The sequence below is a fragment of the Triticum dicoccoides genome, chromosome 2A (genome assembly GCF_002162155.2).
Source record: "Triticum dicoccoides isolate Atlit2015 ecotype Zavitan chromosome 2A, WEW_v2.0, whole genome shotgun sequence".
Classification (NCBI taxonomy): domain Eukaryota; kingdom Viridiplantae; phylum Streptophyta; class Magnoliopsida; order Poales; family Poaceae; genus Triticum; species Triticum dicoccoides.
The window spans coordinates 732,447,321-732,471,537 of NC_041382.1; the positions used below are offsets into that span (position 1 = coordinate 732,447,321).

At 42.4% G+C, this 24,217-nt stretch overlaps 1 protein-coding gene across 1 annotated transcript; it reads left to right on the forward strand.

The window, feature by feature from the left end:
* Positions 1 to 2,495: 2,495 nt before the first annotated feature.
* Positions 2,496 to 3,907, forward strand: LOC119356738 (transcription factor IBH1-like). The gene has a single exon (XM_037623717.1). It carries the CDS (start codon positions 2,815 to 2,817, stop codon positions 3,418 to 3,420), a length of 606 nt encoding a protein of 201 aa, XP_037479614.1. The 5' UTR covers positions 2,496 to 2,814; the 3' UTR covers positions 3,421 to 3,907.
* The last annotated feature ends 20,310 nt before the right edge of the window (positions 3,908 to 24,217 follow it).

The following is a 24,217-nucleotide window of genomic DNA, read 5'->3' on the forward strand; positions in this document are numbered from 1 at the left end:
TAGCCTAGCTTTAGCCATTAGCTATCTACATATCCATCCGCCGCACGCACCAAAGTGCACGCGACATGTGCAGTGCAGCGCAGTGCAGGCAGCTCCTCGACAAGGAAGATTTGGTGATGCCATCCACTGATCATGCATACATACTCTACGTCGGACGGTCATTAGACATTAGTGCCGATGATATACGCACGTATGCGCGTATACGGTGCGTGTTAGCTAGCTGCTGCATGTTGCCATGTTGGAGACGGGAGTTTGGAAGGCATCCTGTTACTCAATCCATGGCTTTATTAAATACGGTACAGATGCAGACGTTCATACATATATCATCATTATGAACATGATCGTTTACTTTGCTTACACGCATGCGGCTCCGGCCGGCCGGCCGGATCGGCGGTTTAATTAACGGGTTGGTTAATGCCTTTTCTGATGCGACGACGATGATGCCGATGGCAACGTGCCGCTGGTGCTGAAACGGAAAAGTGACGGCCAAGTACACCAGTTTCCACGACCAAAAGGCAAAGGATAAGGTAGGGAGACGATCTTCGCCATGTTATTTTGTTTTTCACCTTTTACATGCCCTTTATATATAACTGGAATTTTGTGACGACGTGGCCCCGCTACCGTTAGTTGCGACATCGACATGATTTCGTAGAATTTCACATGATTTGGTATGACTCTAAATGAGCACGCGTCTGAGAAGTCCATCCAGTTAGTTGCCATGTCGGTTTTAACTAGCAGGTCAAGCTTTTAGTTGGTAGAAATAACAAATGAGTTACCTACAAAAAAAAATCGGTTAAGATTGTCGATGTCACAAGCCAGTGGGTAACATGTGGCAAGATTTTTTTTAAAATTTGGATGAAAACAGTCACAATATCACAAGTAGGGGATAATATTGGGATTTACAAGTTTCATGAAATATTTCACATGAAAAAATATAACTCCGACAAGTGTTGATAGTCCTTTATGTACATGACACATACAAACACAACATGCACAATGCGCGAGTCAATCTCATGAACCTAACAGGTATGCCCTCCTCACATGAGAACACATGTGACTAGGGTTCCTCCTTAGGCTGCTGCCGGTTTCCCCTCGCCTTTGGGTGTGTTTCGGTGGCGGCAAGGTGAGGTACCCCGATCTGGGTCGTCTTGTAGTTTCTGGTTGCCCTAACTTTAGTTAGGGTTAACTTTAAGTGTGTTGATGATGGTGGTAGTGAGGCGATTGCCTTATCGGCAATGGGGGATAAGGTTTTCCTCTCTCGTCCTCATTCCGACGATGACATTTTGCATTGATGGAGAACATGTGAATCATTAGTTAGGGCAAGATATGGGGCCTCGTTTTGGCTTCGTTTTGACTAGGTCATCGGCATTGCCCTACAAAGGGAATGATGTCTTCATGCATTTTTCTCCCATTCCTCCTCCTTATGATGAAGGGTGCGAGGTTTGTGTCTTCCTCCTCTGTCTGGCAAGAGGTGGGACTATCTTTCATGCCTCCTCGGTTTCAGCTTCTCTATTATGGTGATTTGTCCACATCATGATCACCGACGCCGTTTTGTCTACATCGATGACTCTCCGCAGGGTACCCGGGTGCACAGGGCATCTTTGTCGTTGTAATTTTCACTTTAAGTTTAGTTTGTGACACCCTATCTTTAGATGAAAAATATGAGTTGTTTTAACATTGGGACACCGGGTCATTTTCTCTCTAAGTATGTCCCTGCTTCTTGGCCGTTGCTTCTTCCAGCTCCTGCGTTTCAACAAGATTGCTCTGCTAAGACGAAGACCTAGAGACGGCAACCAGGTTTGCTCATGGTGCACCGCCGACGGATGCAAAGGGAAGAGGGTGCTGACTTATTTAAGAACTTACGTGTAATTTCTTATATTTGTACGGAATTTTTTTGATCTAATGTATGGCCTACGGTCCTTTCACCAGACAAAAAAAGGAGCCTGCACATGGTTAGCTCACCTTGCTCCCTCGTTGATTTGCATCGGCGGAGGTTCATCTCTTGCTTCACGATATTAATTGGCGTCCGGCCTGGTTAGTTGCTGCCGATGCATGCACCAAGGCATTAGTTACCTGCCCATCCGGAGCAGACGCATGCATGCGAGCTGATGGAGGTCACATGCGCCTCCGACCGCCGTCCGACCGGAGTTGTTCCTGTATCCCGCCATATCCCGCACGACGCACCCATTTAGCTCACGCATCACATGCATGGGCTCGCCGCTCGCCCTCTAGGAGAGTTGTTCACTGGCTCTTCTTCATAGCATTCCCTGCCCTGCCCTGTGCCTACTGCAAATTAATCTAGCTTTCCTGGTAACCACCACACTCGACTCAATCACATGCACCCCTCTCTCTCCCTCTCTCTACACATGCATGTACGCCAATTATTTCTTCCATTTCTTTGAGAAATGTGCACACACTCATTGGCTTTGTCCCTGGTTGTCAACTGGGTATTATAAGACACGCACCGGATCCTCCCAGGACATTTTGTGTCAGAGCCGTGTTTCTCGGGCTCTCTCTCCACCATCACAACAGCACAAAGGCAGCAGCGGCAGCCCGGCCCCGTTGCTCTCCCCGCTTTGTGTCAGACACCAAATCTTCCTCACCTTCTTCTTCCTCTCTCTCTCCCCCACCCAATCTCCTCCCCCACGAGCGCCCCTCCTGCCTTTTAAGCCACGCGCCCGCGCCCTCCGCGTACGCCTCCCGCCTTTCCTCTCTCTTTCTCTCGTCGCCCTCTCCTCCTCCTCCTCCTTCTCTCGCTCTGCGAGGTGTGGTCAGTTGAGGTGAGGAGAGGATTTTGGGTGGACGCGTCGTTTGATGGACGCCAAGGGCGCGACGGAGAGCTCAAACCCTAACCACGTCGTTGCCAGCGTACCATCGGCCGCCGTGGCGTCGGCGTCGGCGCCGACGAAGCGCATGCTGGCGTTCCACTTCCTGCGCGCGCTGTCCCGGATCCACGGCGCGGCCGGCCCGGCGAGGCGCCGCACGCGCACCATCCGCCGCGCTGCCTACTCCTCCATGGCGCGGGCCACCGGGCCCCGCCGCGCATGGAGCCGCGCACTGCTGCTCCAGGCCCAGGCGCGCGCGCGCAGATCCAGGGCGGAGACGTCGAGGCGGGCCGCGGTGCTCGTCCGGAGGCGCGTCGTCGCCGGACCGGCAGCGGCAGCACCAGCAAGCGTCGCCCTCGCTCCTGTTGTCGGGCAGCCATCGTCGGCGGCTGCTCGTGCGGCGCTGGTCCCTCCGGCCCCTCCGGCGCGGCAGGCGGGGGAGCCGGCGAGGAGCGACGCGCTGCGGCGGCTCGTCCCCGGCGGCGCCGGGATGGAGTACTGCAGCCTGCTGGAGGAGACCGCCGACTACGTCCGCTGCCTCCGCGCGCAGGTGCAGCTCATGCAGGGCCTCGCCGACCTCTTCTCCTGCCAATGATCCATCCAGTCCATCATCGTCATCATCATCATGCATCCTCCGGTCGATCGAGTAATTCTAAATTATTACTTCTTCCTGCACCGTCGATCGAAATCATAGGGTTCCATGATATCGATCGGTGGATCTCTTGTTCATGTGACATGAGATTGGTCAATGCATCGATCGCGCATGATCAATATAGAGGATCACCGGCCGGCAGGGGAGAGTTAGGTACGGTGGAGGTGGAGGGAAGACTGGTGGAGTATATATGTTGAGCTGCTGGCAGGGTGAATTATTAGTAGGTGAGAAAAGATTGGGTGTAGTATGCATTTGTATAGGTTGGGGACACATTGGAACCACACCAAGGAAAATACAAAGGTAATTAATTGTAACATATAAAGAGATAATCGATCGATATGGATTTACATATGTCTATACTAGTGCAGTGTTGTTGGGTTAATTAGCAAATTGATCCATGCATAATATGTTCTTGATTGAACTACAAACACATATATGATATGATACCATGTCATGTGGGTGCTATACATCTTGAAGCTATAGATGTGTAGGTTATGAGGCATGTCTGTACTCTTCCCTTTCTGTTACTTTCTCTCTTGTAGGTCTATCTGTGAATTTTGATTGGTGAACAGGGTAATTAATTAGGGGAACTTTACCATGCATGCCTACACATGCAGTTCCATGCATGAAAGCATAGCAATGTTTCCTTCCATCCTGATGCATGTGACAGATTGTATATTGCTGTTGAGCTAGCTAGACTCATATGTTGATTGCTCTAGAATCAAAAGGTAGTTCCCTGCACGTGCAACCATGCATAGCTGGATGATGCTCTAGCTAGATATATAGCTAGCTGCCTTTTGCCCTGTGATTAGGGTGCTTGAGGGGTGGTTATGCTTAGGTTGTATGGTGGAGTGTTTATTTTCCAAGCTCCTCCCAAACTTGAGAAAGTGGGATCCACAATCTATGGAAGATAGGGGTTTGATAATCTTTGAGCTGGAGAAGACATAACTTGTAGACAAAGGGACCTAAGACATTCTCTCCATCGGCGGCTAGCATCTTTTGATTAAAGTGCCTCCCTTTGTTTTTTGAGTTCCCTTTGAAATCATCTTCTCTCTCTCTCAACTACCAACTTATACCTGTTCCTTTTTAGGTGCCACCGGAGTATTCCGTGTGTGTACTTGATGCTGGTCTTCTCTGTTTGCTTCTTTTTTTGCCGTGTTCTTAGTTGTCTTCAGACACATGCATGCGTTCCATGCGTGCTTTCTTTATGGGGGATACGAATCTCAAAGGCTTGATATTGCTTCTTTTGCATGTTTCAGTTCACACAAAGGAAAGTAATTAGGCTGCATGTCTTCTCATCTGATACTTATACACCGAACATCTAGCTTAACTCATGGTAAAAAAAATACAGAACGCTGGAGTCACTATATAGTCAGGAAAATATATATGCATGTGTGAGTATGCACTATTCCACATATCTCAATTGCATGCAATTTCCTCTATGTGTGGCACTTCTTTGAGTTTATACCTATTAGTATATATGTTGAGCTTATTTTGTGCAAAAGAGTTTTATAGTTTCCACTTACATATGATTATTTCCACTTACCTATAACAATACACTGTTTTTTTCTGATAGTATGTTAGTATTATATTTCACATTGTTTTCAAAATTGACATTGCCCTGTTGCTGTCAATTAAATATTCATGTGACAAAGGCTTTGCCTGAATCCCCACTTTTTGACACGACTAGCTGCATGCGTGTGTGCATCTCGCTTGAGAAGTCATTGTCCAATATCTTGCATTGGACCACAAATTAGCCATATAAGATGGCTATAAATCATTCACATCACCAAAAATGGTACTCAAATGAACAGCTAATGGCATCTTGAAGTGCACCAGCTCATAACTGGCCCACTTGAAGATTAGCTGTACTCTTTTTTTTTTTGCGCTGATAGAAGAGTTTTATTCCAAAGGTATAGGGTTACAATCGCGAGGCAAGAGATCCTCGATACACGGCGGACCTCGGCCAAGCCATTAGCTGTACTCTTTTGCTAGCATCAACTTTCCATTCAGTTAATATGAATACAAGACGAAAGTTTAATAAACAAAATAATGTAGGCTGATCAACATGGTGCACTTATGGATCTTTTTTTCTGTATGAACACCAGTATATATCTAGGCCTAATCAAATCACATATAAGATTTGTACTAAGTATATATCTCCCTGGTCTATCTAATTTTCTCCTGGCCAGCCTCCAAAAAACCGCAGGGGCATGGCCAACTTCAGTATATATTGTTGCACTGAAAAAACTATAGTGTTAACAAAACAGTCTGCAGTAAGTAACGCTGATGATTTAATGAGATTTCTCCATATACGCGTGCCAAAATTTGTTTTTTATCATGCATATATAATTGACATATATATCTAGAATGTTTATATCATGAATTAGGTCACTATTATCTGTGTCGAGCAAGAGCGAAAGATTGCCATAGAATTAATACTTTCATTGTCATGTTTTAGAGGAATTTTGGTTCCGATACCTAGATATCTTATTCTAAAAACATTGAGAACATAAAGTTAAAATAATTTGAAATAATTTCTCACATATGTGTGTGTGGGAATTACCTGTGCTACTGCAAAATTTTGTCAAAAAAAGTTTCCATTAGTGTCTTGGAAAAAGAGCGGTGCTACTATAGCATTAATGTTTTGGTATTGCACAGATTGCAAAACTCTGATTTTCTACTAAAATTAGTTTTTTCTACCCAATATTGCAGTTTTTACATACGTAGTTTTTCAGAAGATTTTGCAGTTCCAAAAAATATTTTGCATCCCATTAGTTGGTAGAGCCAAAGCTCCAAAAGCAATTACTAGGTTGCCACATTTTTGGGTTTGTTGTATTAAACCAAGCAAGGGTGTAAGCCCACAAGAGGTGAAATATACACGTCTGTCTGCCTGTCTTAGAGTTACACACAGGCAATGTAGTGCCCGCTAGGATGAACAATGCTCTCTTAGAGCACCAACCATTGCAACTATATAAGTACACCTGACCACTTAGAGTACCAGCCATTATAATCAGATAATGCACATTTAGTTTGAAAATTTTATGTTATCCTCCTCGAACAATGGCCTCTTTGATTCAAATGATTTGCAAAGGAATTGTGGAGAATTCTAATCCTTAGTAAGTTTTTCAATGTGGGTTGTTTGATTTGTTGGATTGCAATCCATAGGATTCGTTTGTACTAGGTTTCATAGAAAAATTCCATCCACTCCACCTCATGTAATAATCCTATGTTTTTTATGTGCAAAATGAATGACCATACATATTTCATGCTATGATCTCTTTTTATTATGTTTTTTTCCCGTTCGCGCATTTAGAAATCATGTGAACCAAAGAGCAAAATTAGTCAAAGCGTAATTAAACATAGACCTTCAAACAAGGATTTTGTTGGCATAGGCCCGACCTCGACGGCACAACCGGGTACTTCCCTATGGCTACCCAGATGAGGCCACGGTTAGATACACCAGTAGAGGAGCCCACCAAGTACTTTCCATTCGAATAAGTGTTTAATCCAGTTGCAAAGATCGAATCAGTGAGGCTAGTTATAGCTCTCGCCGTTCAAGATTCATGGAGGCTACATCACATGGATGTGGAATCTGGGTTTTTGACTAGTGAATTATAGAAAGAATTATATGTGAAGCAACCACCAGGGTACATCGAAAAAGGAGAAGAGCACAAGGTATGAAAGCTACACAAGACATTGTACGGCTATGACAAACCCGTCGGGCAAGGAACATCAAGCTTGATCATACATTGACTTCTCTTAGTTGGCATCTATATATGTTGACATTGTTGGGGAACGCAGTAATTTCAAAAAAATTCCTACGCACACACACAGGATCATGGTGATGCATAGAAACGAGAGGGGAGAGTGTGTCCACGTACCCTCGTAGACCGAATGCGAAAGCGTTAGCACAACGCGGTTGATGTAATCGTACGTCTTCACGATCCGACCGATCCAAGTACCGAACGCACGGCACCTCCGAGTTCTGCACACGTTCAACTCGATGATGTCCCGCGAGCTCCGATCTAGCAAATCTTCACAGGAGAGTTTCGTCAGCACAACGGCGTGGTGACGGTGATGATGATGCTACCGACGCAGGGCTTCGCGTAAGCACCGCTACGATATGATCGATGTGGATTATGGTGGAGGGGGGCACCGCACACGGCTAAGAGATCAATGATCAATTGTTGTGTCCTAGGGTGCCCCCTGCCCCCGTATATAAAGGAGCAAGGGGAGGGGGCCGGCGGCCTCATAGGATGCGCAACAAGGGGGGAATCCTACTCCTACTAGGAGTAGGTTCCCCCTTTCCTAGTCCAACTAGGAGGGGAAGGAAAGAGGAGTAGGGGAGAAGGAAAGAGGGGGTCGGCCCCCAAAGCCATAAACCAATTCGGTTTGGGCCTAGGGGGCGCACCTTCTCTTTCCACTAAGGCCCATGAAGGCCCATTGACCTCTCCGACGAATTCCCGTAACTCTTCGGTACTCCGAAAAATACCCGAATCACTCGGAACCTTTCCGATGTCTGAATATAGTCGTTCAATATATCGACCTTTACGTCTCGACCATTTCGAGACTCCTTGTCATGTCCCCGATCTCATCCGGGACTCAGAACTACCTTCGGTACATCAAAACACATAAACTCATAATACTGATCGTCACCAAACTTTAAGCGTGCGGACCCTACGGGTTCGAGAACTATGTAGACATGACCGAGACACGTCTCCGGTCAATAACCAATAGCGGAACCTGGATGCTCATATTGGCTCCCACATATTCTACGAAGATCTTTATCGGTCAAACCGCATAACAACATACGTTGTTCCCTTTGTCATCGGTATGTTACTTGCCCGCGATTCGATCGTCGGTATCTCAATACCTAGTTCAATCTCGTTACCGGTAAGTCTCTTTACTCGTTCCGTAATACATCATCCCGCAACAACTCATTAGTTACAATGCTTGCAAGGCTTATAGTGATGTGCATTACCGAGTGGGCCCAAAGATACCTCTCCGACAATCGGAGTGACAAATCCTAATCTCGAAATATGCCAACTCAACAAGTACCTTCGGAGACACCTGTAGAGCACCTTTAGTAATCACCCAGTTACGTTGTGACGTTTGGTAGCACACAAAGTGTTCCTCCGGTAAACGGGAGTTGCATAATCTCATAGTCAAAGGAACATGTATAAGTCATGAAGAAAGCAATAGCAACATGCTGAACGATCAAGTGCTAAGCTAACGGAATGAGTCAAGTCAATCACATCATTCTCCTAATTATGTGATCCCGTTTATCAAATGACAACTCATGTCTATGGTTAGAAAACACAACCATCTTTGATTAACGAGCTAGTCAAGTAGAGGCATACTAGTGACACTCTGTTTGTCTATGTATTCACACATGTATTATGTTTCCGGTTTAATACAATTCTAGCATGAATAATAAATATTTATCATGATATAAGGAAATAAATAATAACTTTAGTATTGCCTCTAGGGCATATTTCCTTCAGTCTCCCACTTGCACTAGAGTCAATAATCTAGTTCACATCGTCATGTGATTTAACACCAATAGTTCACATCTTTATGTGATTAGTTCACATCTCCATGTGACTAACACCCAAAGGGTTTACTAGAGTCAATAATCTAATTCACATCGCTATGTGATTAACACCCAAAGAGTGATCATGTTTTTCTTGTGAGAGAAATTTAGTCAACGGGTCGGCCACATTCAGAGCCATATGTATTTTGCAAATATATATGTCTACAATGCTATGCACGGAGCTACTCTAGCTAATTGCTCCCACTTTCAATATGTATCCAGATCGAGACTTAGAGTCATCTAGATCCATGTAAAAGCTTGCATCGACGTAACTCTTTACGACGAACTCTTTTATCACCTCCATAACCGAGAAATATTTCCTTAGTCCTCTAAGGATAATTTTGCCGCTGTCCAGTGATCTACTCTTAGATCACTATTGTACTCCCTTGCCAGAATGATACTAAGGTATACAATATGACTGGTAAGCAGCATAACATATTTTTTAGAACCTATGACTGAGGCATAGGGAATGACTTTTCATTCTCTTTCTATTTTCTGTTGTGGTCGGGTTTCGAGTATTTACTCAACTTCACACCTTGCAACACAGGCAAGAACTCCTTCTTTGACTATTCCATTTTGAACTACTTCAAAATCTTGTCAAGGTATGTACTCATTGAAAAAACTTATCAAGCGTCTTGATCTATCTCTATAGATCTCGATGCTCAATGTGTAAGCAGCTTCATCGAGGTCTTTCTTTGAAAAACTCTTTTCAAACACTCCATTATGCTTTTCAGAAAATTCTACATTATTTCTGATCAACAATATGCTATTCACATATACTTATCAGAAATGCTGTAGTGCTCCCACTCACTTTCTTGTAAATACAGACTTCACCGTAAGTCTGTATAAAACCATATGCTTTGATCACTTTATCAAAGCATATATTCCAACTCCGAGATGCTTGCACCAGTCCATAGATGGATCCCTGAACCTTGCTCACTTTGTTAGCACCTTTTAGGATCGACAAAACCTTCTGGTTGCATCATATACAACTTTTCTTTAAGAAATCCATGAAGGAATACAGTTTTGACATCCATTTGCCAGATTTCATAAAATGCGGCAACTGCTAACATGATTCGGACAGACTTTTAAGCATCGATACGAGTGAGAAAATCTCATCATAGTCAACACTTTGAACTTGTCGAAAACATTTTGCGATAATTCGAGCTTTGTAGATAGTAACACTACTATCATCGTCCGTCTTCCTCTTGAAGATCCATTTATTCTTGATGACTCACCGATCATCGAGCAAGTCGATCAAAGTCCATACTTTGTTCTCATACATGGATCCCATCTCAGATCTCATGGCCTCAAGCCATTTCACGGAATCTGGGCTCATCATCGCTTCCTCGTAGTTTGTAGGTTCGTCATGGTGAAGTAACATGACATCCAGAACAGGATTACCGTACCACTCTGGTGCGGATCTCACTCTGGTTTACCTACGAGGTCCGATAGTAACTTGATCTGAAGTTACATGATCATCATCATTAGTGATAACCCACAAGTATAGGGGATCGCAACAGTTTTCAATAAGTAAGAGTGTCGAACCCAACGAGGAGCTAAAGGTAGAACAAATATTCCCTCAAGTTCTATCGACCACCGATACAACTCTACGCACGCTTGACGTTCGCTTTACCTAGAACAAGTATGAAACTACAAGTACTTTGTAGGTGTTTTCGGAAACGCTTGCAAGAAAGTAAAGAGCACAAAAATAAAACTAGGGGCTGTTAAGGTAAAGAAGCAACTAAAGTAAATATAGCGAGTGTGGAAAAGTGGTGGTAGGAGTTGCGAAATTGTCCCTTAAGCAATTGACTACTTCCCTAGACCGATAGCAAGTATTATGTGGGAGAGGCCACTGCTAGCATGTCATCCCTTACTTGGAATTCTATGCACTTATGATTGGAACTATTAGCAAGCATCCGCAACTACTAATATTCATTAAGGTAAAACCCAACCATAGCATTAAGATATATTGATCCCCCTTCAATCCCGTATGCATCAATTTCTATGCTAGGTTGAAGCTTCTGTCACTCTTGCCCTCCAATACATAGTCCTATCAACATACAACTAACCCTATGGTGTGATCCACGCGTGCGCTCATATGATGGGCACCAAAGGACAACAACATAACCACAAGCAAATTAAATCAATCATAGCAATTCATCAACCACCGATAGGACAACGAAAATCTACTCAGACATCATAGGATGGCAACACATCATTGGATAATAATATGAAGCATAAAGCACCATGTTCAAGTAGAGGGTACAGTGGGTTGCGGGAGAGTGGACCGCTGTAGATAGAGGGGGGAAGGTGATGGAGATGTTGGTGAAGATGGCGGAGGTGTTGGTGAAGATCGCGGTGATGATGATGATGGCCACAGCGGTGTTCCGGCGCCACCGGAGGAGAGGGGGAGAGGGGCCCCCTTCTTCCTCTTCTACCTTGACCTCCTCCCTAGATGGGAGAAGGGTTTCCCCTCTGGTCCTTGGCCTCCATGGCATGGGAGGGGCGAGAGCCCCTCCGAGATTGGATCTATCTCTCTGTTTCTCTCTGGTTCTGCGTTCTCCCCTGGCTCTGTTTCACCGTTTCGTATATATATGGAGATCCGTAACTCCGATTGACCTAAAACCTTCGCCGTGATTTTTTCTTTCTGAATATTAGCTTTATTGTGGAAAAAGAAGAGCGTCAACCGCCTTACGGTGGGCTTAGGAGGGTAGGGGGCGCGCCCTAAGAGGGGGAACCCCCTGCCTCATGACCACCTCGGGCACTGGTTCGCATTGATTTTCCTTCTGAATTTTCCATATTTTCCAAAAATAAGCTCCGTACGTTTTTATCCCGTTTGGACTCCGTTTGATATGGATATTCTGCGAAACTAAAAACATGCAACAGACAGGAACTGGCACTGGGCACTGGATCAATATGTTAGTCCCAAAAATAATATAAAAAGTTGCCAAAAAGTATATCAAAGTTGAATAATATTGGCATGGAACAATCAAAAATTATAGATACGACGGAGACGTATCAGCATCCCCAAGCTTAATTCCTGCTCGTCCTCGAGTAGGTAAATGATAAAAAAGATAATTTTTGATGTGGAATGCTACCTAGCATAATCTTGATCATATGTCTAATCATGGCATGAATATTAAGACACGAGTGATTCAAAGCAATAATCTATCTTTTGACATAAAGAAAATAATATTTCAAGCCTACTAATGAAGCAATCATGTCTTTTCAAAATAACATGGTCACAGAAAGTTATCCCTACAAAATCATATAGTCTGCTATGCTCCATCTTCACCACACAAAATATTCACATCATGCACAACCCCGATGACAAGCCAAGCAATTGTTTCATACTTTTGATGTTCTCAAACCTTTTCAACTTTCACGCAATACATGAGCGTGAGCCATGGACATAGCACTATAGGTGGAATAGAATGGTGGTTGTGGAGAAGACAAAAAGGAGAAGATAGTCTCACATCAACTAAGCGTACTAACGGTCTATGGAGATGCCCATCAATAGATATCAATGTGAGTGAGTAGGGATTGCCATGCAACGGATGCACTAGAGCTATAAGTGTATGAAAGCTCTAACTGAAACTAAGTGGGTGTACATCCAACTTGCTTGCTCATGAAGACCTCGGGCATTTGAGGAAGCCCATCATCGGAATATACAAGCCAAGTTCTATAATGAAAATTCCCACTAGTATATGAAAGTGATAACTCAAGAGACTCTCTATATGAAGAACATGGTGCTACTTTGAAGCACAAGTGTGGTAAAAGGATAGTAACATTGCCCCTTCTCTCTTTTTCTCTCATTTTTTTTGTTTTCTTTTTTTGGGACTTCTCTTTTTTTTGGCCTTTCTTTTTTTTATTTTTTTTATTTTTTTTCGTCCGGAGTCTCATCCCGACTTGTGGGGGAATCATAGTCTCCATCATCCTTTCCTCACTGGGGCAATGCTCCAATAATGATGATCATCACACTTTTATTTACTTACAACTCGATATTACAACTCGATATCTAGAACAAAGATATGACTCTATATGAATGCCTCCGGCGGTGTACCGGGATGTGTAATGATCTAGCGTAGCAATGATATCAAAAAACGGACAAGCCATGAAAACATCATGCTAGCTATCTTACGATCATGCAAAGCAAATATGACAATGAATGCTCAAGTCATGTATATGATGATGGAAGTTGCATGGCAATATATCTCGGAATGGCTATGGAAATGCCATAATAGGTAGGTATGGTGGCTGTTTTGAGGAAGGTATATGGTGGGTTTATGGTACCAGCGAAAGTTGCGCAGTACTAGAGAGGCTAGCAGTGGTGGAAGGGTGAGAGTGCGTATAATCCATGGACTCAACATTAGTCATAAAGAACTCACATACTTACTGCAAAAATCTATTAGTCATCGAAACAAAGTACTACGCGCATGCTCCTAGGGGGATAGATTGGTAGGAAAATACCATCGCCTGTCCCCGACCGCCACTCATAACGAAGACAATCAATAAATAAATCATGCTCCGACTTCGTTACATAACGATTCACCATACGGGCATGCTACGGGAATCACAAACCTTAATACAAGTATTTCTCAATTTCACAATTACTCGACTAGCATGACTCTAATATCACCATCTTTATATCGCAAAACTATTGCAAGGAATCAAACACATCATATTCAGTGATCTACAAGTTTTATGTAGGATTTTATGACTAACCATGTGAATGACCAATTCCTGTCATCTCTCTAAATAGATATAAGTGAAGCACGAGAGTTTAATTCTTTCTACAAAAGATATGCCCGTGCTCTAACAAATATAAGTGAAGCAAAAGAGCATTCTACAAATGGAGGTTGTCTATGTAAAGAGAAACAGGCAATCCAGACTTCAAATGATATAAGTGAAGCACATGAAGCATTCTATAAAGCCATACTCAAAAGATATAAGTGAAGTGAAAAGAGCATTATATAAATCAACCAAGGACTATCTCATACCAGCATGGTGCATAAAAATAAAAATAAAAACCTAAATGCAAAAGACGCTCCAAGACTTGCACATATCGCATGAACGAAACGAATCCGAAAACATACCGATATTTGTTAAAGAAAGAGGGGATGCCTCCCCAGCATCCCCAAGCTTAGACGCTTGAGTCTCCTTGAATATTTACTTGGGGTGCCTCGGGAATCCCCAAGCTTGAGCTCTTGCCTCTCTTCCTTCTTCTCACATCGAGACCTTCTCGATCATCGAACACTTCATCCACACAAAACTTCAACAGAAAACTCGGTAAGATTCGTTAGTATAATAAAGCAAATCACCACTATAAGTACTGTTGCAAACCAATTCATATTTTGTTTTTGCATTGTGTCTACTGTAGTATAACTTTTTCATGGCTTAATCCACTGATATAAATTGATAGTTTCATCAAAACAAGCAAACTATGCATCAAAAACAGAATCTGTCTAAAACAGAACAGTCTGTAGCAATCTGAACATTCACCATACTTCTGATACTTGAAAAATTCTACCAAAATTAGGAAAAATAAAAAATTTGTATAGGAAGACAGTGCAAAAATAATCAGAACCATTCGACGTTCCAGCTAAAAATGTAAAATCGTGCACTACAGCCAAAGATTCTGTCCTGCACCGTACAAACCATCAAGCAAATGTAAACATCCTAAAGACAAACCTTGGCACATTATTTTTATAATACAATGAAATTGTACAAGGGGATAATTATTTTTATTGAAAATTTTCTGTAATCAAGATTCACAAAGTTGCCGTGAGCATGAACAAAGTTCAAGGAGCTCTCCCACTTCAACAATGCTTGTCTTTCTCACTTTCACTTTCCTTTTTGAAAAAGTTTTGGGTTCCCCTCTTTATTTTTGTTGTTTTTAAAATATATGAAAGCACTCAATAGAACTAAATGACTCTCTAAAACTTCCGGGTTGTCTCCCTGGCAGCGCTTTCTTTAAAGCCATTAAGCTAGGCATATAGTGCTCAAGTAGTGAATCCACCGGGATCCCAAGGTATATCAAAGCCAATTTTAATTAACAATGATTTGTAATTTAGTAGTGAGCACAAAGCAACATATATCAAGAAATGACGAAGTCTAACTCTCTTCCTATGCATCGGCATGTCATAAAAGAACAATTCATGCACACCTAGTAAAGGCCAATGCATAGTATAAACAGTTTCTTGCAATTTTATCATATTGGAAACATAGAGAGGTGGAGATATAGTTCCTCTCTCATAATAATTGCAAGTAGGAGCAGCAAGCACATGCATATTATATTTATCGAAATCATCATGTGCAACGGTAAAAGGCAACCCATCAATATAATCCTTAATAAGTGCAAACTTCTCCGATATAGTATAATCGGGAGAATTCAAAAAGATAATATGACTATCATGCGTGGGTGCAATAGCAACAATTTCATGTTTAATATAAGGAACTATAGCAAGTTCATCTCCATAAGCATAATTCATATTGGCATCTTAGCCATAAGCATAGCAAGCATCATCAAACAGGGATATTTCAAAAGAATCATAGGGATCATAACAGTCATCATAGCAATCATCCTTCGGTAAGCACGAAGGGGAATTAAACAATGTATGAGTTGAAGAGTTACTCTCATTAGAAGGTGGGCACAGGTGATCAATCCGCTCTTCCTCCTTTTGTTCTTCGCTCTCCTCCTCATCTTTTTCATCCAATGAGCTCACAGTGTCATCAACTTCTTCTTCCATAGATTCCTGCAAATATTAGTCTCTTCTTGGACAGCGGAGACTTTCTTAATAAGTGCATTAATTTCATAATTGTATTCATAATTCTCATAGAAATATTTGAGGATAGCTAAATTTTCAAATATATAACAAGCATCATCAATATCATCAAACTCTTTAAACATAGATTCAATTTCATAAGCACCCGTAAAAGCAACAAATTCTTCTATTTGTTCCACATCATAGTAATCATATATACCTCTAGCATAAGAAGCCAAGGTTTCATTATCATTAAATTTGCATGAAAAGGGGAGGTGCGGAGAATTCATCCTAGAGCAACAAGTATAATCATATTCCGATCATAGTTGTCTAGCATACCACTTCAATATATAAATTTGACCCATAATAGTTTCCCTTTTTGTGTCAAGCGATAATCCCTAAAGTATTCACGTTGATCAACGTTACTCCCATTACATAATTGAATGGGGTTTTCTTAGGATTATTAAAGTAGTACATAATATCTTTCACATAACCAGCATCGAGGGTTTTAGGAGGTTCCCCATCTCCATGAGTAGCAAGTACACCTAAATTTTTTTGTATTTCGTGTTCCATATCCATAACTAAAGATAAAGAACAACTAAGAACAGCAAATAAAAATTACTTAGTGATAAAGCAAACAAGCACACACGAGAATATTCACCCCACGCTATTGCTCCCCGGCAACGGCGCCAGAAAAAGGTCTTGATAACCCACAAGTATAGGGGATCGCAACAGTTTTTGATAAGTAAGAGTGTCGAACCCAACGAGGAGCTAAAAGGTAGAACAAATATTCCCTCAAGTTCTACCGACCACCGATACAACTCTACGCACGCTTGATGTTCGCTTTACCTAGAACAAGTATGAAACTAGAAGTACTTGGTAGGTGTTTTCGGAAAGGCTTGCAAGAAAGTAAAGAGCACGAAAATAAAACTAGGGGCTGTTAAGGTAAAGAAGCAACTAAAGTAAATATAGCGAGTGTGGAAAAGTGGTGGTAGGAGTTGCGAAATTGTCCCTTAAGCAATTGACTACTTGACTAGACCGATAGCAAGTATTATGTGGGGGAGGCCACTGCTAGCATGTCATCCCTTACTTGGAATTCTATGCACTTATGATTGGAACTATTAGCAAGCATCCGCAACTACTAATGTTCATTAAGGTAAAACCCAACCATAGCATTAAGATATATCGGTCCCCCTTCAATCCCGTATGCATCAATTTCTATGCTAGGTTGAAGCTTTTGTCACTCTTGCCCTCCAATACATAGTCCTATCAACATACAACTAACCCTATGGTGTGATCCACGCGTGCGCTCATATGATGGGCACCAAAGGACATCAACATAACCTCAAGCAAATTAAATCAATCATAGCAATTCATCAAACCACCAATAGGACAACGAATATCTACTCAGACATCATAGGATGGCAACACATCATTGGATAATAATATGAAGCATAAAGCACCATGTTCAAGTAAAGGGTACATCGGGTTGCAAGAGAGTGGACCGCTGTAGATAGAGGGGGGAAGGTGATGGAGATGTTGGTGAAGATGGCGGAGGTGTTGGTGAAGATCGCGGTGATGATGATGATGGCCACGGCGGCGTTTCGGCGCCACCGGAGGAGAGGGGGAGAGGGTCCCCCTTCTTCCTCTTCTTCCTTGACCTCCTCCCTAGATGGGAGAAGGGTTTCCCCTCTGGTCCTTGACCTCCATGGCATGGGAGGGGCGAGAGCCCCTCCGAGATTGGATCTATCTCTCTGTTTCTCTCTGGTTCTGCGTTCTCCCCTGGCTCTGTTTCACTGTTTCGTATATATATGGAGATCCGTAACTCCATTGACCTGAAACCTTCGCCGTGATTTTTTCTTTCTGAATATTAGCTTTCTTGCGGCAAAAGAAGAGCGTCAACCGCCTTACGGTGGGCTTAGGAGGGTAGGGGGCGCGCCCTAAGGGGGGCGCCCCCTGCCTCGTGACCACCTCGGGCACTGGTTCGCATTGATTTTCCTTCCGAATTTTCCATATTTTCCAAAAGTAAGCTCCGTCCGTTTTTATCCCGTTTGGACTCCGTTTGATATGGATATTCTGCGAAACGAAAAACATGCAACAGACAGGAACTGGCACTGGGTACTGGATCAATATGTTAGTCCCAAAAATAATATAAAAAGTTGCCAAAAAGTATATGAAAGTTGAATGATATTGGCATGGAACAATAAAAAATTATAGATATGACGGAGACGTATCAATTAGCTTCCTCACTAATTGGTGTAGGAGTCACAAAAACAGATTTCTGTGATGAACTACTTTCCAATAAGGGAGTAGGTACAGTTACCTCATCAAGTTCTACTTTCCTCTCACTCACTTCTTTCGAGAGAAACTCCTTCTCTAGAAAGGATCCATTCTTAGCAATGAATGTCTTGCCTTCGGGTCTGTGATAGAAGGTGTACCCAACTGTCTCCTTTGGGTATCCTATGAAGACACATTTCTCCGATCTGGGTTTGAGCTTATCAGGATAAAACTTTTTCACATAAGCATCGCAACCCCAAACTTTAAGAAACGACAACTTTGGTTTCTTGCCAAACCACAGTTCATATGGCGTCATCTCAACGGATTTAGATGGTGCCCTATTTAACGTGAATGTACCTGTCTCTAATGCATAACCCCAAAACGATAGCGGTAAATCAGTAAGAGACGTCATAGATCGCACCATATCTAGTAAAGTGCGATTTCGATGTTCAGACACACCATTATGTTGTGGTGTTCCAGGTGGCGCGAGTTGCGAAATCATTCCATATTGTTTCAAATGAATACCAAACTCGTAACTCAAATATTCTCCTCTATGATCAGATCGTAGAAATTTTATTTTCTTGTTACGATGATTTTCCACTTCACTCTAAAATTCTTTGAACTTTTCAAATGTTTCAGACTTATGTTTTATCAAGTAGATATACCCATATCTGCTCAAATTATCTGTGAAGGTCAGAAAATAATGATACCCACCGCGAGCCTCAACACTCATCGGACTGCATACATCAGTATGTATTATTTCCAACAAGTCTGTTGCTTGCTACATTGTTCCAGAGAATGGAGTCTTAGTCATCTTGCCTATGAGGCATGGTTCGCAAGCATCAATTGATTCATAATCAAGTGATTCCAAAAGCCCATCGGCATGGATTTTCTTCATGCGCTTTACACCAATATGACCTAAACGGTAGTGCCACAAATAAGTTGCACTATCATTATTAACTTTGCATCTTTTGGCTTCAATATTATGAATATGTGTATCACTATGATCGAGATTCAATAAACCATTCACCTTGGGTGTATGACCATTGAAGGTTTTATTCATGTAAACAGAACAACAATTATTCCATGACTTTAAATGAATAACCGTATTGCAATAAACATGATCAAATCATATTCATGCTCAATGCAAACACCAAATAACATTTATTTAGGTTCAACACTAATCCCAAAAGTATAGGGAGTGTGTGATGATGATCATATCAATCTTGGAACCACTTCCAACACACATCATCACTTCACCCTTAACTAGTCTCTGTTCATTCTGCAACTCCCGTTTCGAGTTACTAATCTCAGCAACTGAACTAGTATCTAATACTGAGGAGTTGCTATAAACACTAGTAAAGTACACATTAATAACATGTATATCAATTATACCTTTGTTCACTTTGCCATCCTTCTTATCCGCCAAATACTTGGGGCAGTTCTGCTTCCAGTGACCAGTCCCTTTGCAGTAGAAGCACTTAGTCTCAGACTTAGGTCTAGACTTGGGCTTCTTCACTTGAGAAGCAACTTGCTTGCCATTCTTCTTGAAGTTCCCCTTCTTCCCTTTGCCCTTTTCTTGAAACTAGTGGTCTTGTCAACCATCAACACTTGATGCTTTTCTTGATTTCTACCTTTGTTGATTTCTGCATCACGAAGAGCTTGGGAATCGTTTCCGTTATCCCTTGTATATTATAGTTCATCATGAAGTTCTAGTAACTTGGTGATAGTGACTAGAGAACTATGTCAATCACTATCTTATCTGGAAGATTAACTCCCACTTGATTCAAGTGATTGTAGTACCCAGACAGTCTGAGCACATGCTCACTGGTGGAGCTATTCTCCTCCATCTTGTAGGCAAAGTACTGTCAGAGGTCTCCTACCTCTCGACACAGGCATGAGTATGAAATACTAATTTCAACTCTTGGAACATCTTATATGCTTCGTGGAATTCAAAACATATTTCAAGTCCCGGTTCCAAGCCATAAAGCATGGTGCACTAAACTATCAAGTAGTCATCACACCGAGCTTTGCCAAACGTTCATAACGTCTGCATATGCTCCTGCAATAGGTCTGTCACCTAGCGGTGCATCAAGGACATAATTCTTCTGTGCAGCAATGAGGATAATCCTCCGATCATGGATCCAATCTGCATCATTGCTACTAACATGTTTAAATTTATTTTTCTCTAGGAATATATCAAAAATAAACGGGGAAGCTATTTGTGAGCTATTGATTTACAACATAGATATGCAAATACTATCAGGACTGAGTTGATGATAAATTTAAGTTCAATTAATCTTATTACTTAAGAACTCCCACTTAGATAGACATCCCTCTAGTCATCTAAATGATCACGTGATCCAAATCAACTAAACCATGTCCGATCATCACGTGAGATGGAGTAGTTTTCAATGGTGAACTTCATTATGTTGATCATATCTACAATATGATTCACGCTCGACCTTTCGGTCTCCAGTGTTCCGAGGCCATATATGCATATGCTAGGCTCGTCAAGTTTAACCCGAGTATTCTGCGTGTGTAAAACTTCCTTACACCCGTTGTAGATGAACGTTGAGCTTATCACACCCGATCATCACGTGGTGCCTCAGCACGACAAACTTTGGCAACGGTGCATAATCAGGGAGAACACTTTTACCTTGAAATTTAGTGAGAGATCATCTTATAATGCTACCGCCGAACTAAGCAAAAATAAGATGTAGAAAAGATAAACATCACATGCAATCCAAATATGTGACATGATATGGCCATCATCATCTTGTGCTTTTGATCTCCATCTCCAAAGTACTATCATGATCTCCATTGTTACCGGCATGACACCATGATCTCCATCATCTTGATCTTTTATCAACGTGTCGTCACATGGTTGTCTTCCAGCTATTGCTTTTGCAACTATTGCTATCGCATAGCGATAAAGTAAAGAAATTACATGGCACTTGCATCTTATGCAATAAAGAGACAACCATAAGGCTTATGCCAGTTGCCGATAACTTCAACAAAACATGATCATCTCATACAACAACTTATATCTCATCACGTCTTGACCATATCACATCACAACAAGCCCTGCAAAAACAAGTTAGACGTCCTCTACTTTGTTGTTGCAAGTTTTACGTGGCTGCTACGGGCTGAGCAAGAACCGCTCTTACCTACGCATCAAAACCACAACGATAGTTCGTCAAGTTAGTGCTGCTTTAACCTTCAACAAGGACCGGGCGTAGTCACACTCGGTTCAACTAAAGTTGGAGAAACTAACACACACCAATCACCTATGTGCAAAGCACGTCGGTAGAACCAGTCTCACGTAAGCGGACGCGTAATGTCGGTCCGGGCCGCTTCATCCAACAATACTGCCAAACCAAAGTATGACATGCTGGTAAGCAGTATGACTTATATCGCCCACAACTCACTTGTGTTCTACTCGTGCTTATAACATCTACGCATAAACCTGGCTCGGATGCCACTGTTGGGGAACGCAGTAATTTCAAAAAAATTCCTATGCACATACACAGGATCATGGTGATGCATAGCAATGAGAGGGGAGAGTGTGTCTACGTACCCTCGTAGACCGAATGCGGAAGCGTTAGCACAACGCGGTTGATGTAGTCGTACGTCTTCACGATCCGACCGATCCAAGTACCGAACGCACGGCACCTCCGAGTTCTGCACACATTCAACTCGATGACGTCCCACAAGCTTCGATCCAGCAAAGCTTCACAGGAGAGTTTCGTCAGCACGACGGCATGGTGACAGTGAAGATGATGCTACCCACGCAGGGCTTCGCCTAAGCACCGCTATGATATGATCGAGGTGGATTATGGTGGAGTGGGGCACCGCACATGGCTAAGAGATCAATGATCAATTGTTGTGTCTTAGGGTGCCCCCTGCCCCCGTATATAAAGGAGCAAGGGGAGGGGGCCGGCGGCCTCATATGATGCGCCGGGGGGAATCCTACTCCTACTAGGAGTAGGCTCCCCCTTTCATAGTCCAACTAGGAGGGGAAGGAAAGACGAGTAGGGGAGAAGGAAAGAGGGGGCCGCCGCCCAAAGCCCTAAACCAATTCTGTTTGGTCCTAGGGGGGAGGGGCGCACCCCACACATCCTTGCTGCCCTCTCTTTCCACTAGGGCCCATGAATGCCCATTGCCTCTCCGGCGAATTCTCGTAACTCTCCGGTACTCCGAAAAATATCCGAATCACTCGGAACCTTTCCGATGTCCGAATATAGTCATCCAACATATCAATCTTTACGTCTCGACCATTTCGAGACTCCTCGTCATGTCCCCGATCTCATCCGGTACTCCGAACTACCTTCGGTACATCAAAACACATAAACTCATAATACTGATCGTCACCAAACTTTAAGCGTGCGAACCCTACGGGTTCGAGAACTATGTAGACATGACCGAGACACGTCTCCGGTCAATAACCAATAGCGGAACCTAGATGCTCATATTGGCTCCCACATATTCTATGAAGATCTTTATCGGTCAAACCGCATAACAATATATGTTGTTCCCTTTGTCATTGGTATGTTAGTTGCCCGAGATTCGAACGTCGGTATCTCAATACCTAGTTCAATCTTGTTACTGGCAAGTCTCCGTACTCGGTCCATAATACATCATCCCGCAACTAACTCATTAGTTACAATGCTTGCAAGGCTTATAATGATGTGCATTACCGAGTGGGCCCAGAGATACCTCTTCGACAATCGGAGTGACAAATCCTAATCTCGAAATAGGCCAACTCAACAAGTACCTTCGTAGACACCTATAGAGCACCTTTATAATCACCCAGTTACGTTGTGACATTTGGTAGCACACAAAGTGTTCGTCCGGTAAACGGGAGTTGCATAATCTCATAGTCATAGGAACATGTATAAGTCATGAAGAAAGCAATAGCAACATACTAAACGATCAAGTGCTAAGCTAAAAGAATGGGTCAAGTGAATCACATCATTCTCCTAATGATGTGATCCCGTTTATCAAATGACAACTCATGTCTATGGTTAGAAAACACAACCATCTTTGATTAACGAGCTAGTCAAGTAGAGGCATACTAGTGACACTCTGTTTGTCTATGTATTCAGACATGTATTATGTTTTCGGTTTAATACAATTCTAGCATGAATAATAAACATTTATCATGATATAAGTAAATAAATAATAACTTTATTATTGCCTCTAGGGAATATTTCCTTCATACATAACTAGAGTAGATGAAGATGAGTTTGCTAGATTCAAACTACAAATGAAAGAGCTATTCAAGATGAATTATCTATGGCTCTTGAGTTACTTCCTTGGGATTGAGGTACATCAAAAGCTAGAGGGGATCATAGTATGCAAGGAGGCGTATACAAAGAAGTTACTTGAAAGTTGCGGCATGAAGGATTGCAATCCAACTCATCTTCCAATGGAGCCTCATCTTAAACTAAGCAAGAAGGATGAAGCAGTTGAGGTTGGTGCAACGTAGTATAGAAAAGTGGTCGAACATTTGACATATCTCGTGAATGCAAGACTGGACTTTGTCAATTATGCTAGCATTTGTTTAGTGGCTTCAGGAAAAAGGCCACGATGAAACATTGGGCAACTGTGAACTTATACTCAACTATATCAAAGAGATAACTATTTGAGAGAGGCTAGTTAATCTTCTCTCTCAAATAGACCCAACAAAAATTTGTTGTCCCTTTGACACACTTGAGCATATTTTGCACAATAGTCTAATGTTCCATTGTGGGTGCTTTCATGAAGCAACTCACAATGCAGACAGAATTAGCCAAGTCAAGTCTTGTATTCACCAGATACCTTAAGCTTCTGACCACACTTCTACACTTCGTTGCCTCAATTATGGGTTCTTCATTCTTTTTTGCTTAGTTTAAGACAAGGCTCGGTTGGAACATGCGTTGGGTTGCAATCCTTCATGGAATTGCTTTCAAGTACTTTCTTTGTGTATGCCTCTTGACAAAGTGTGATCTCGTCCAGCTTTTACCATACCTTGATCCCAAGCTAGTAACTCAGTAACCCTAGACCGCTCATCTCTCATGTGTTTGTAGCTTGAATCTAGCAATCTTCTTCATTTCCC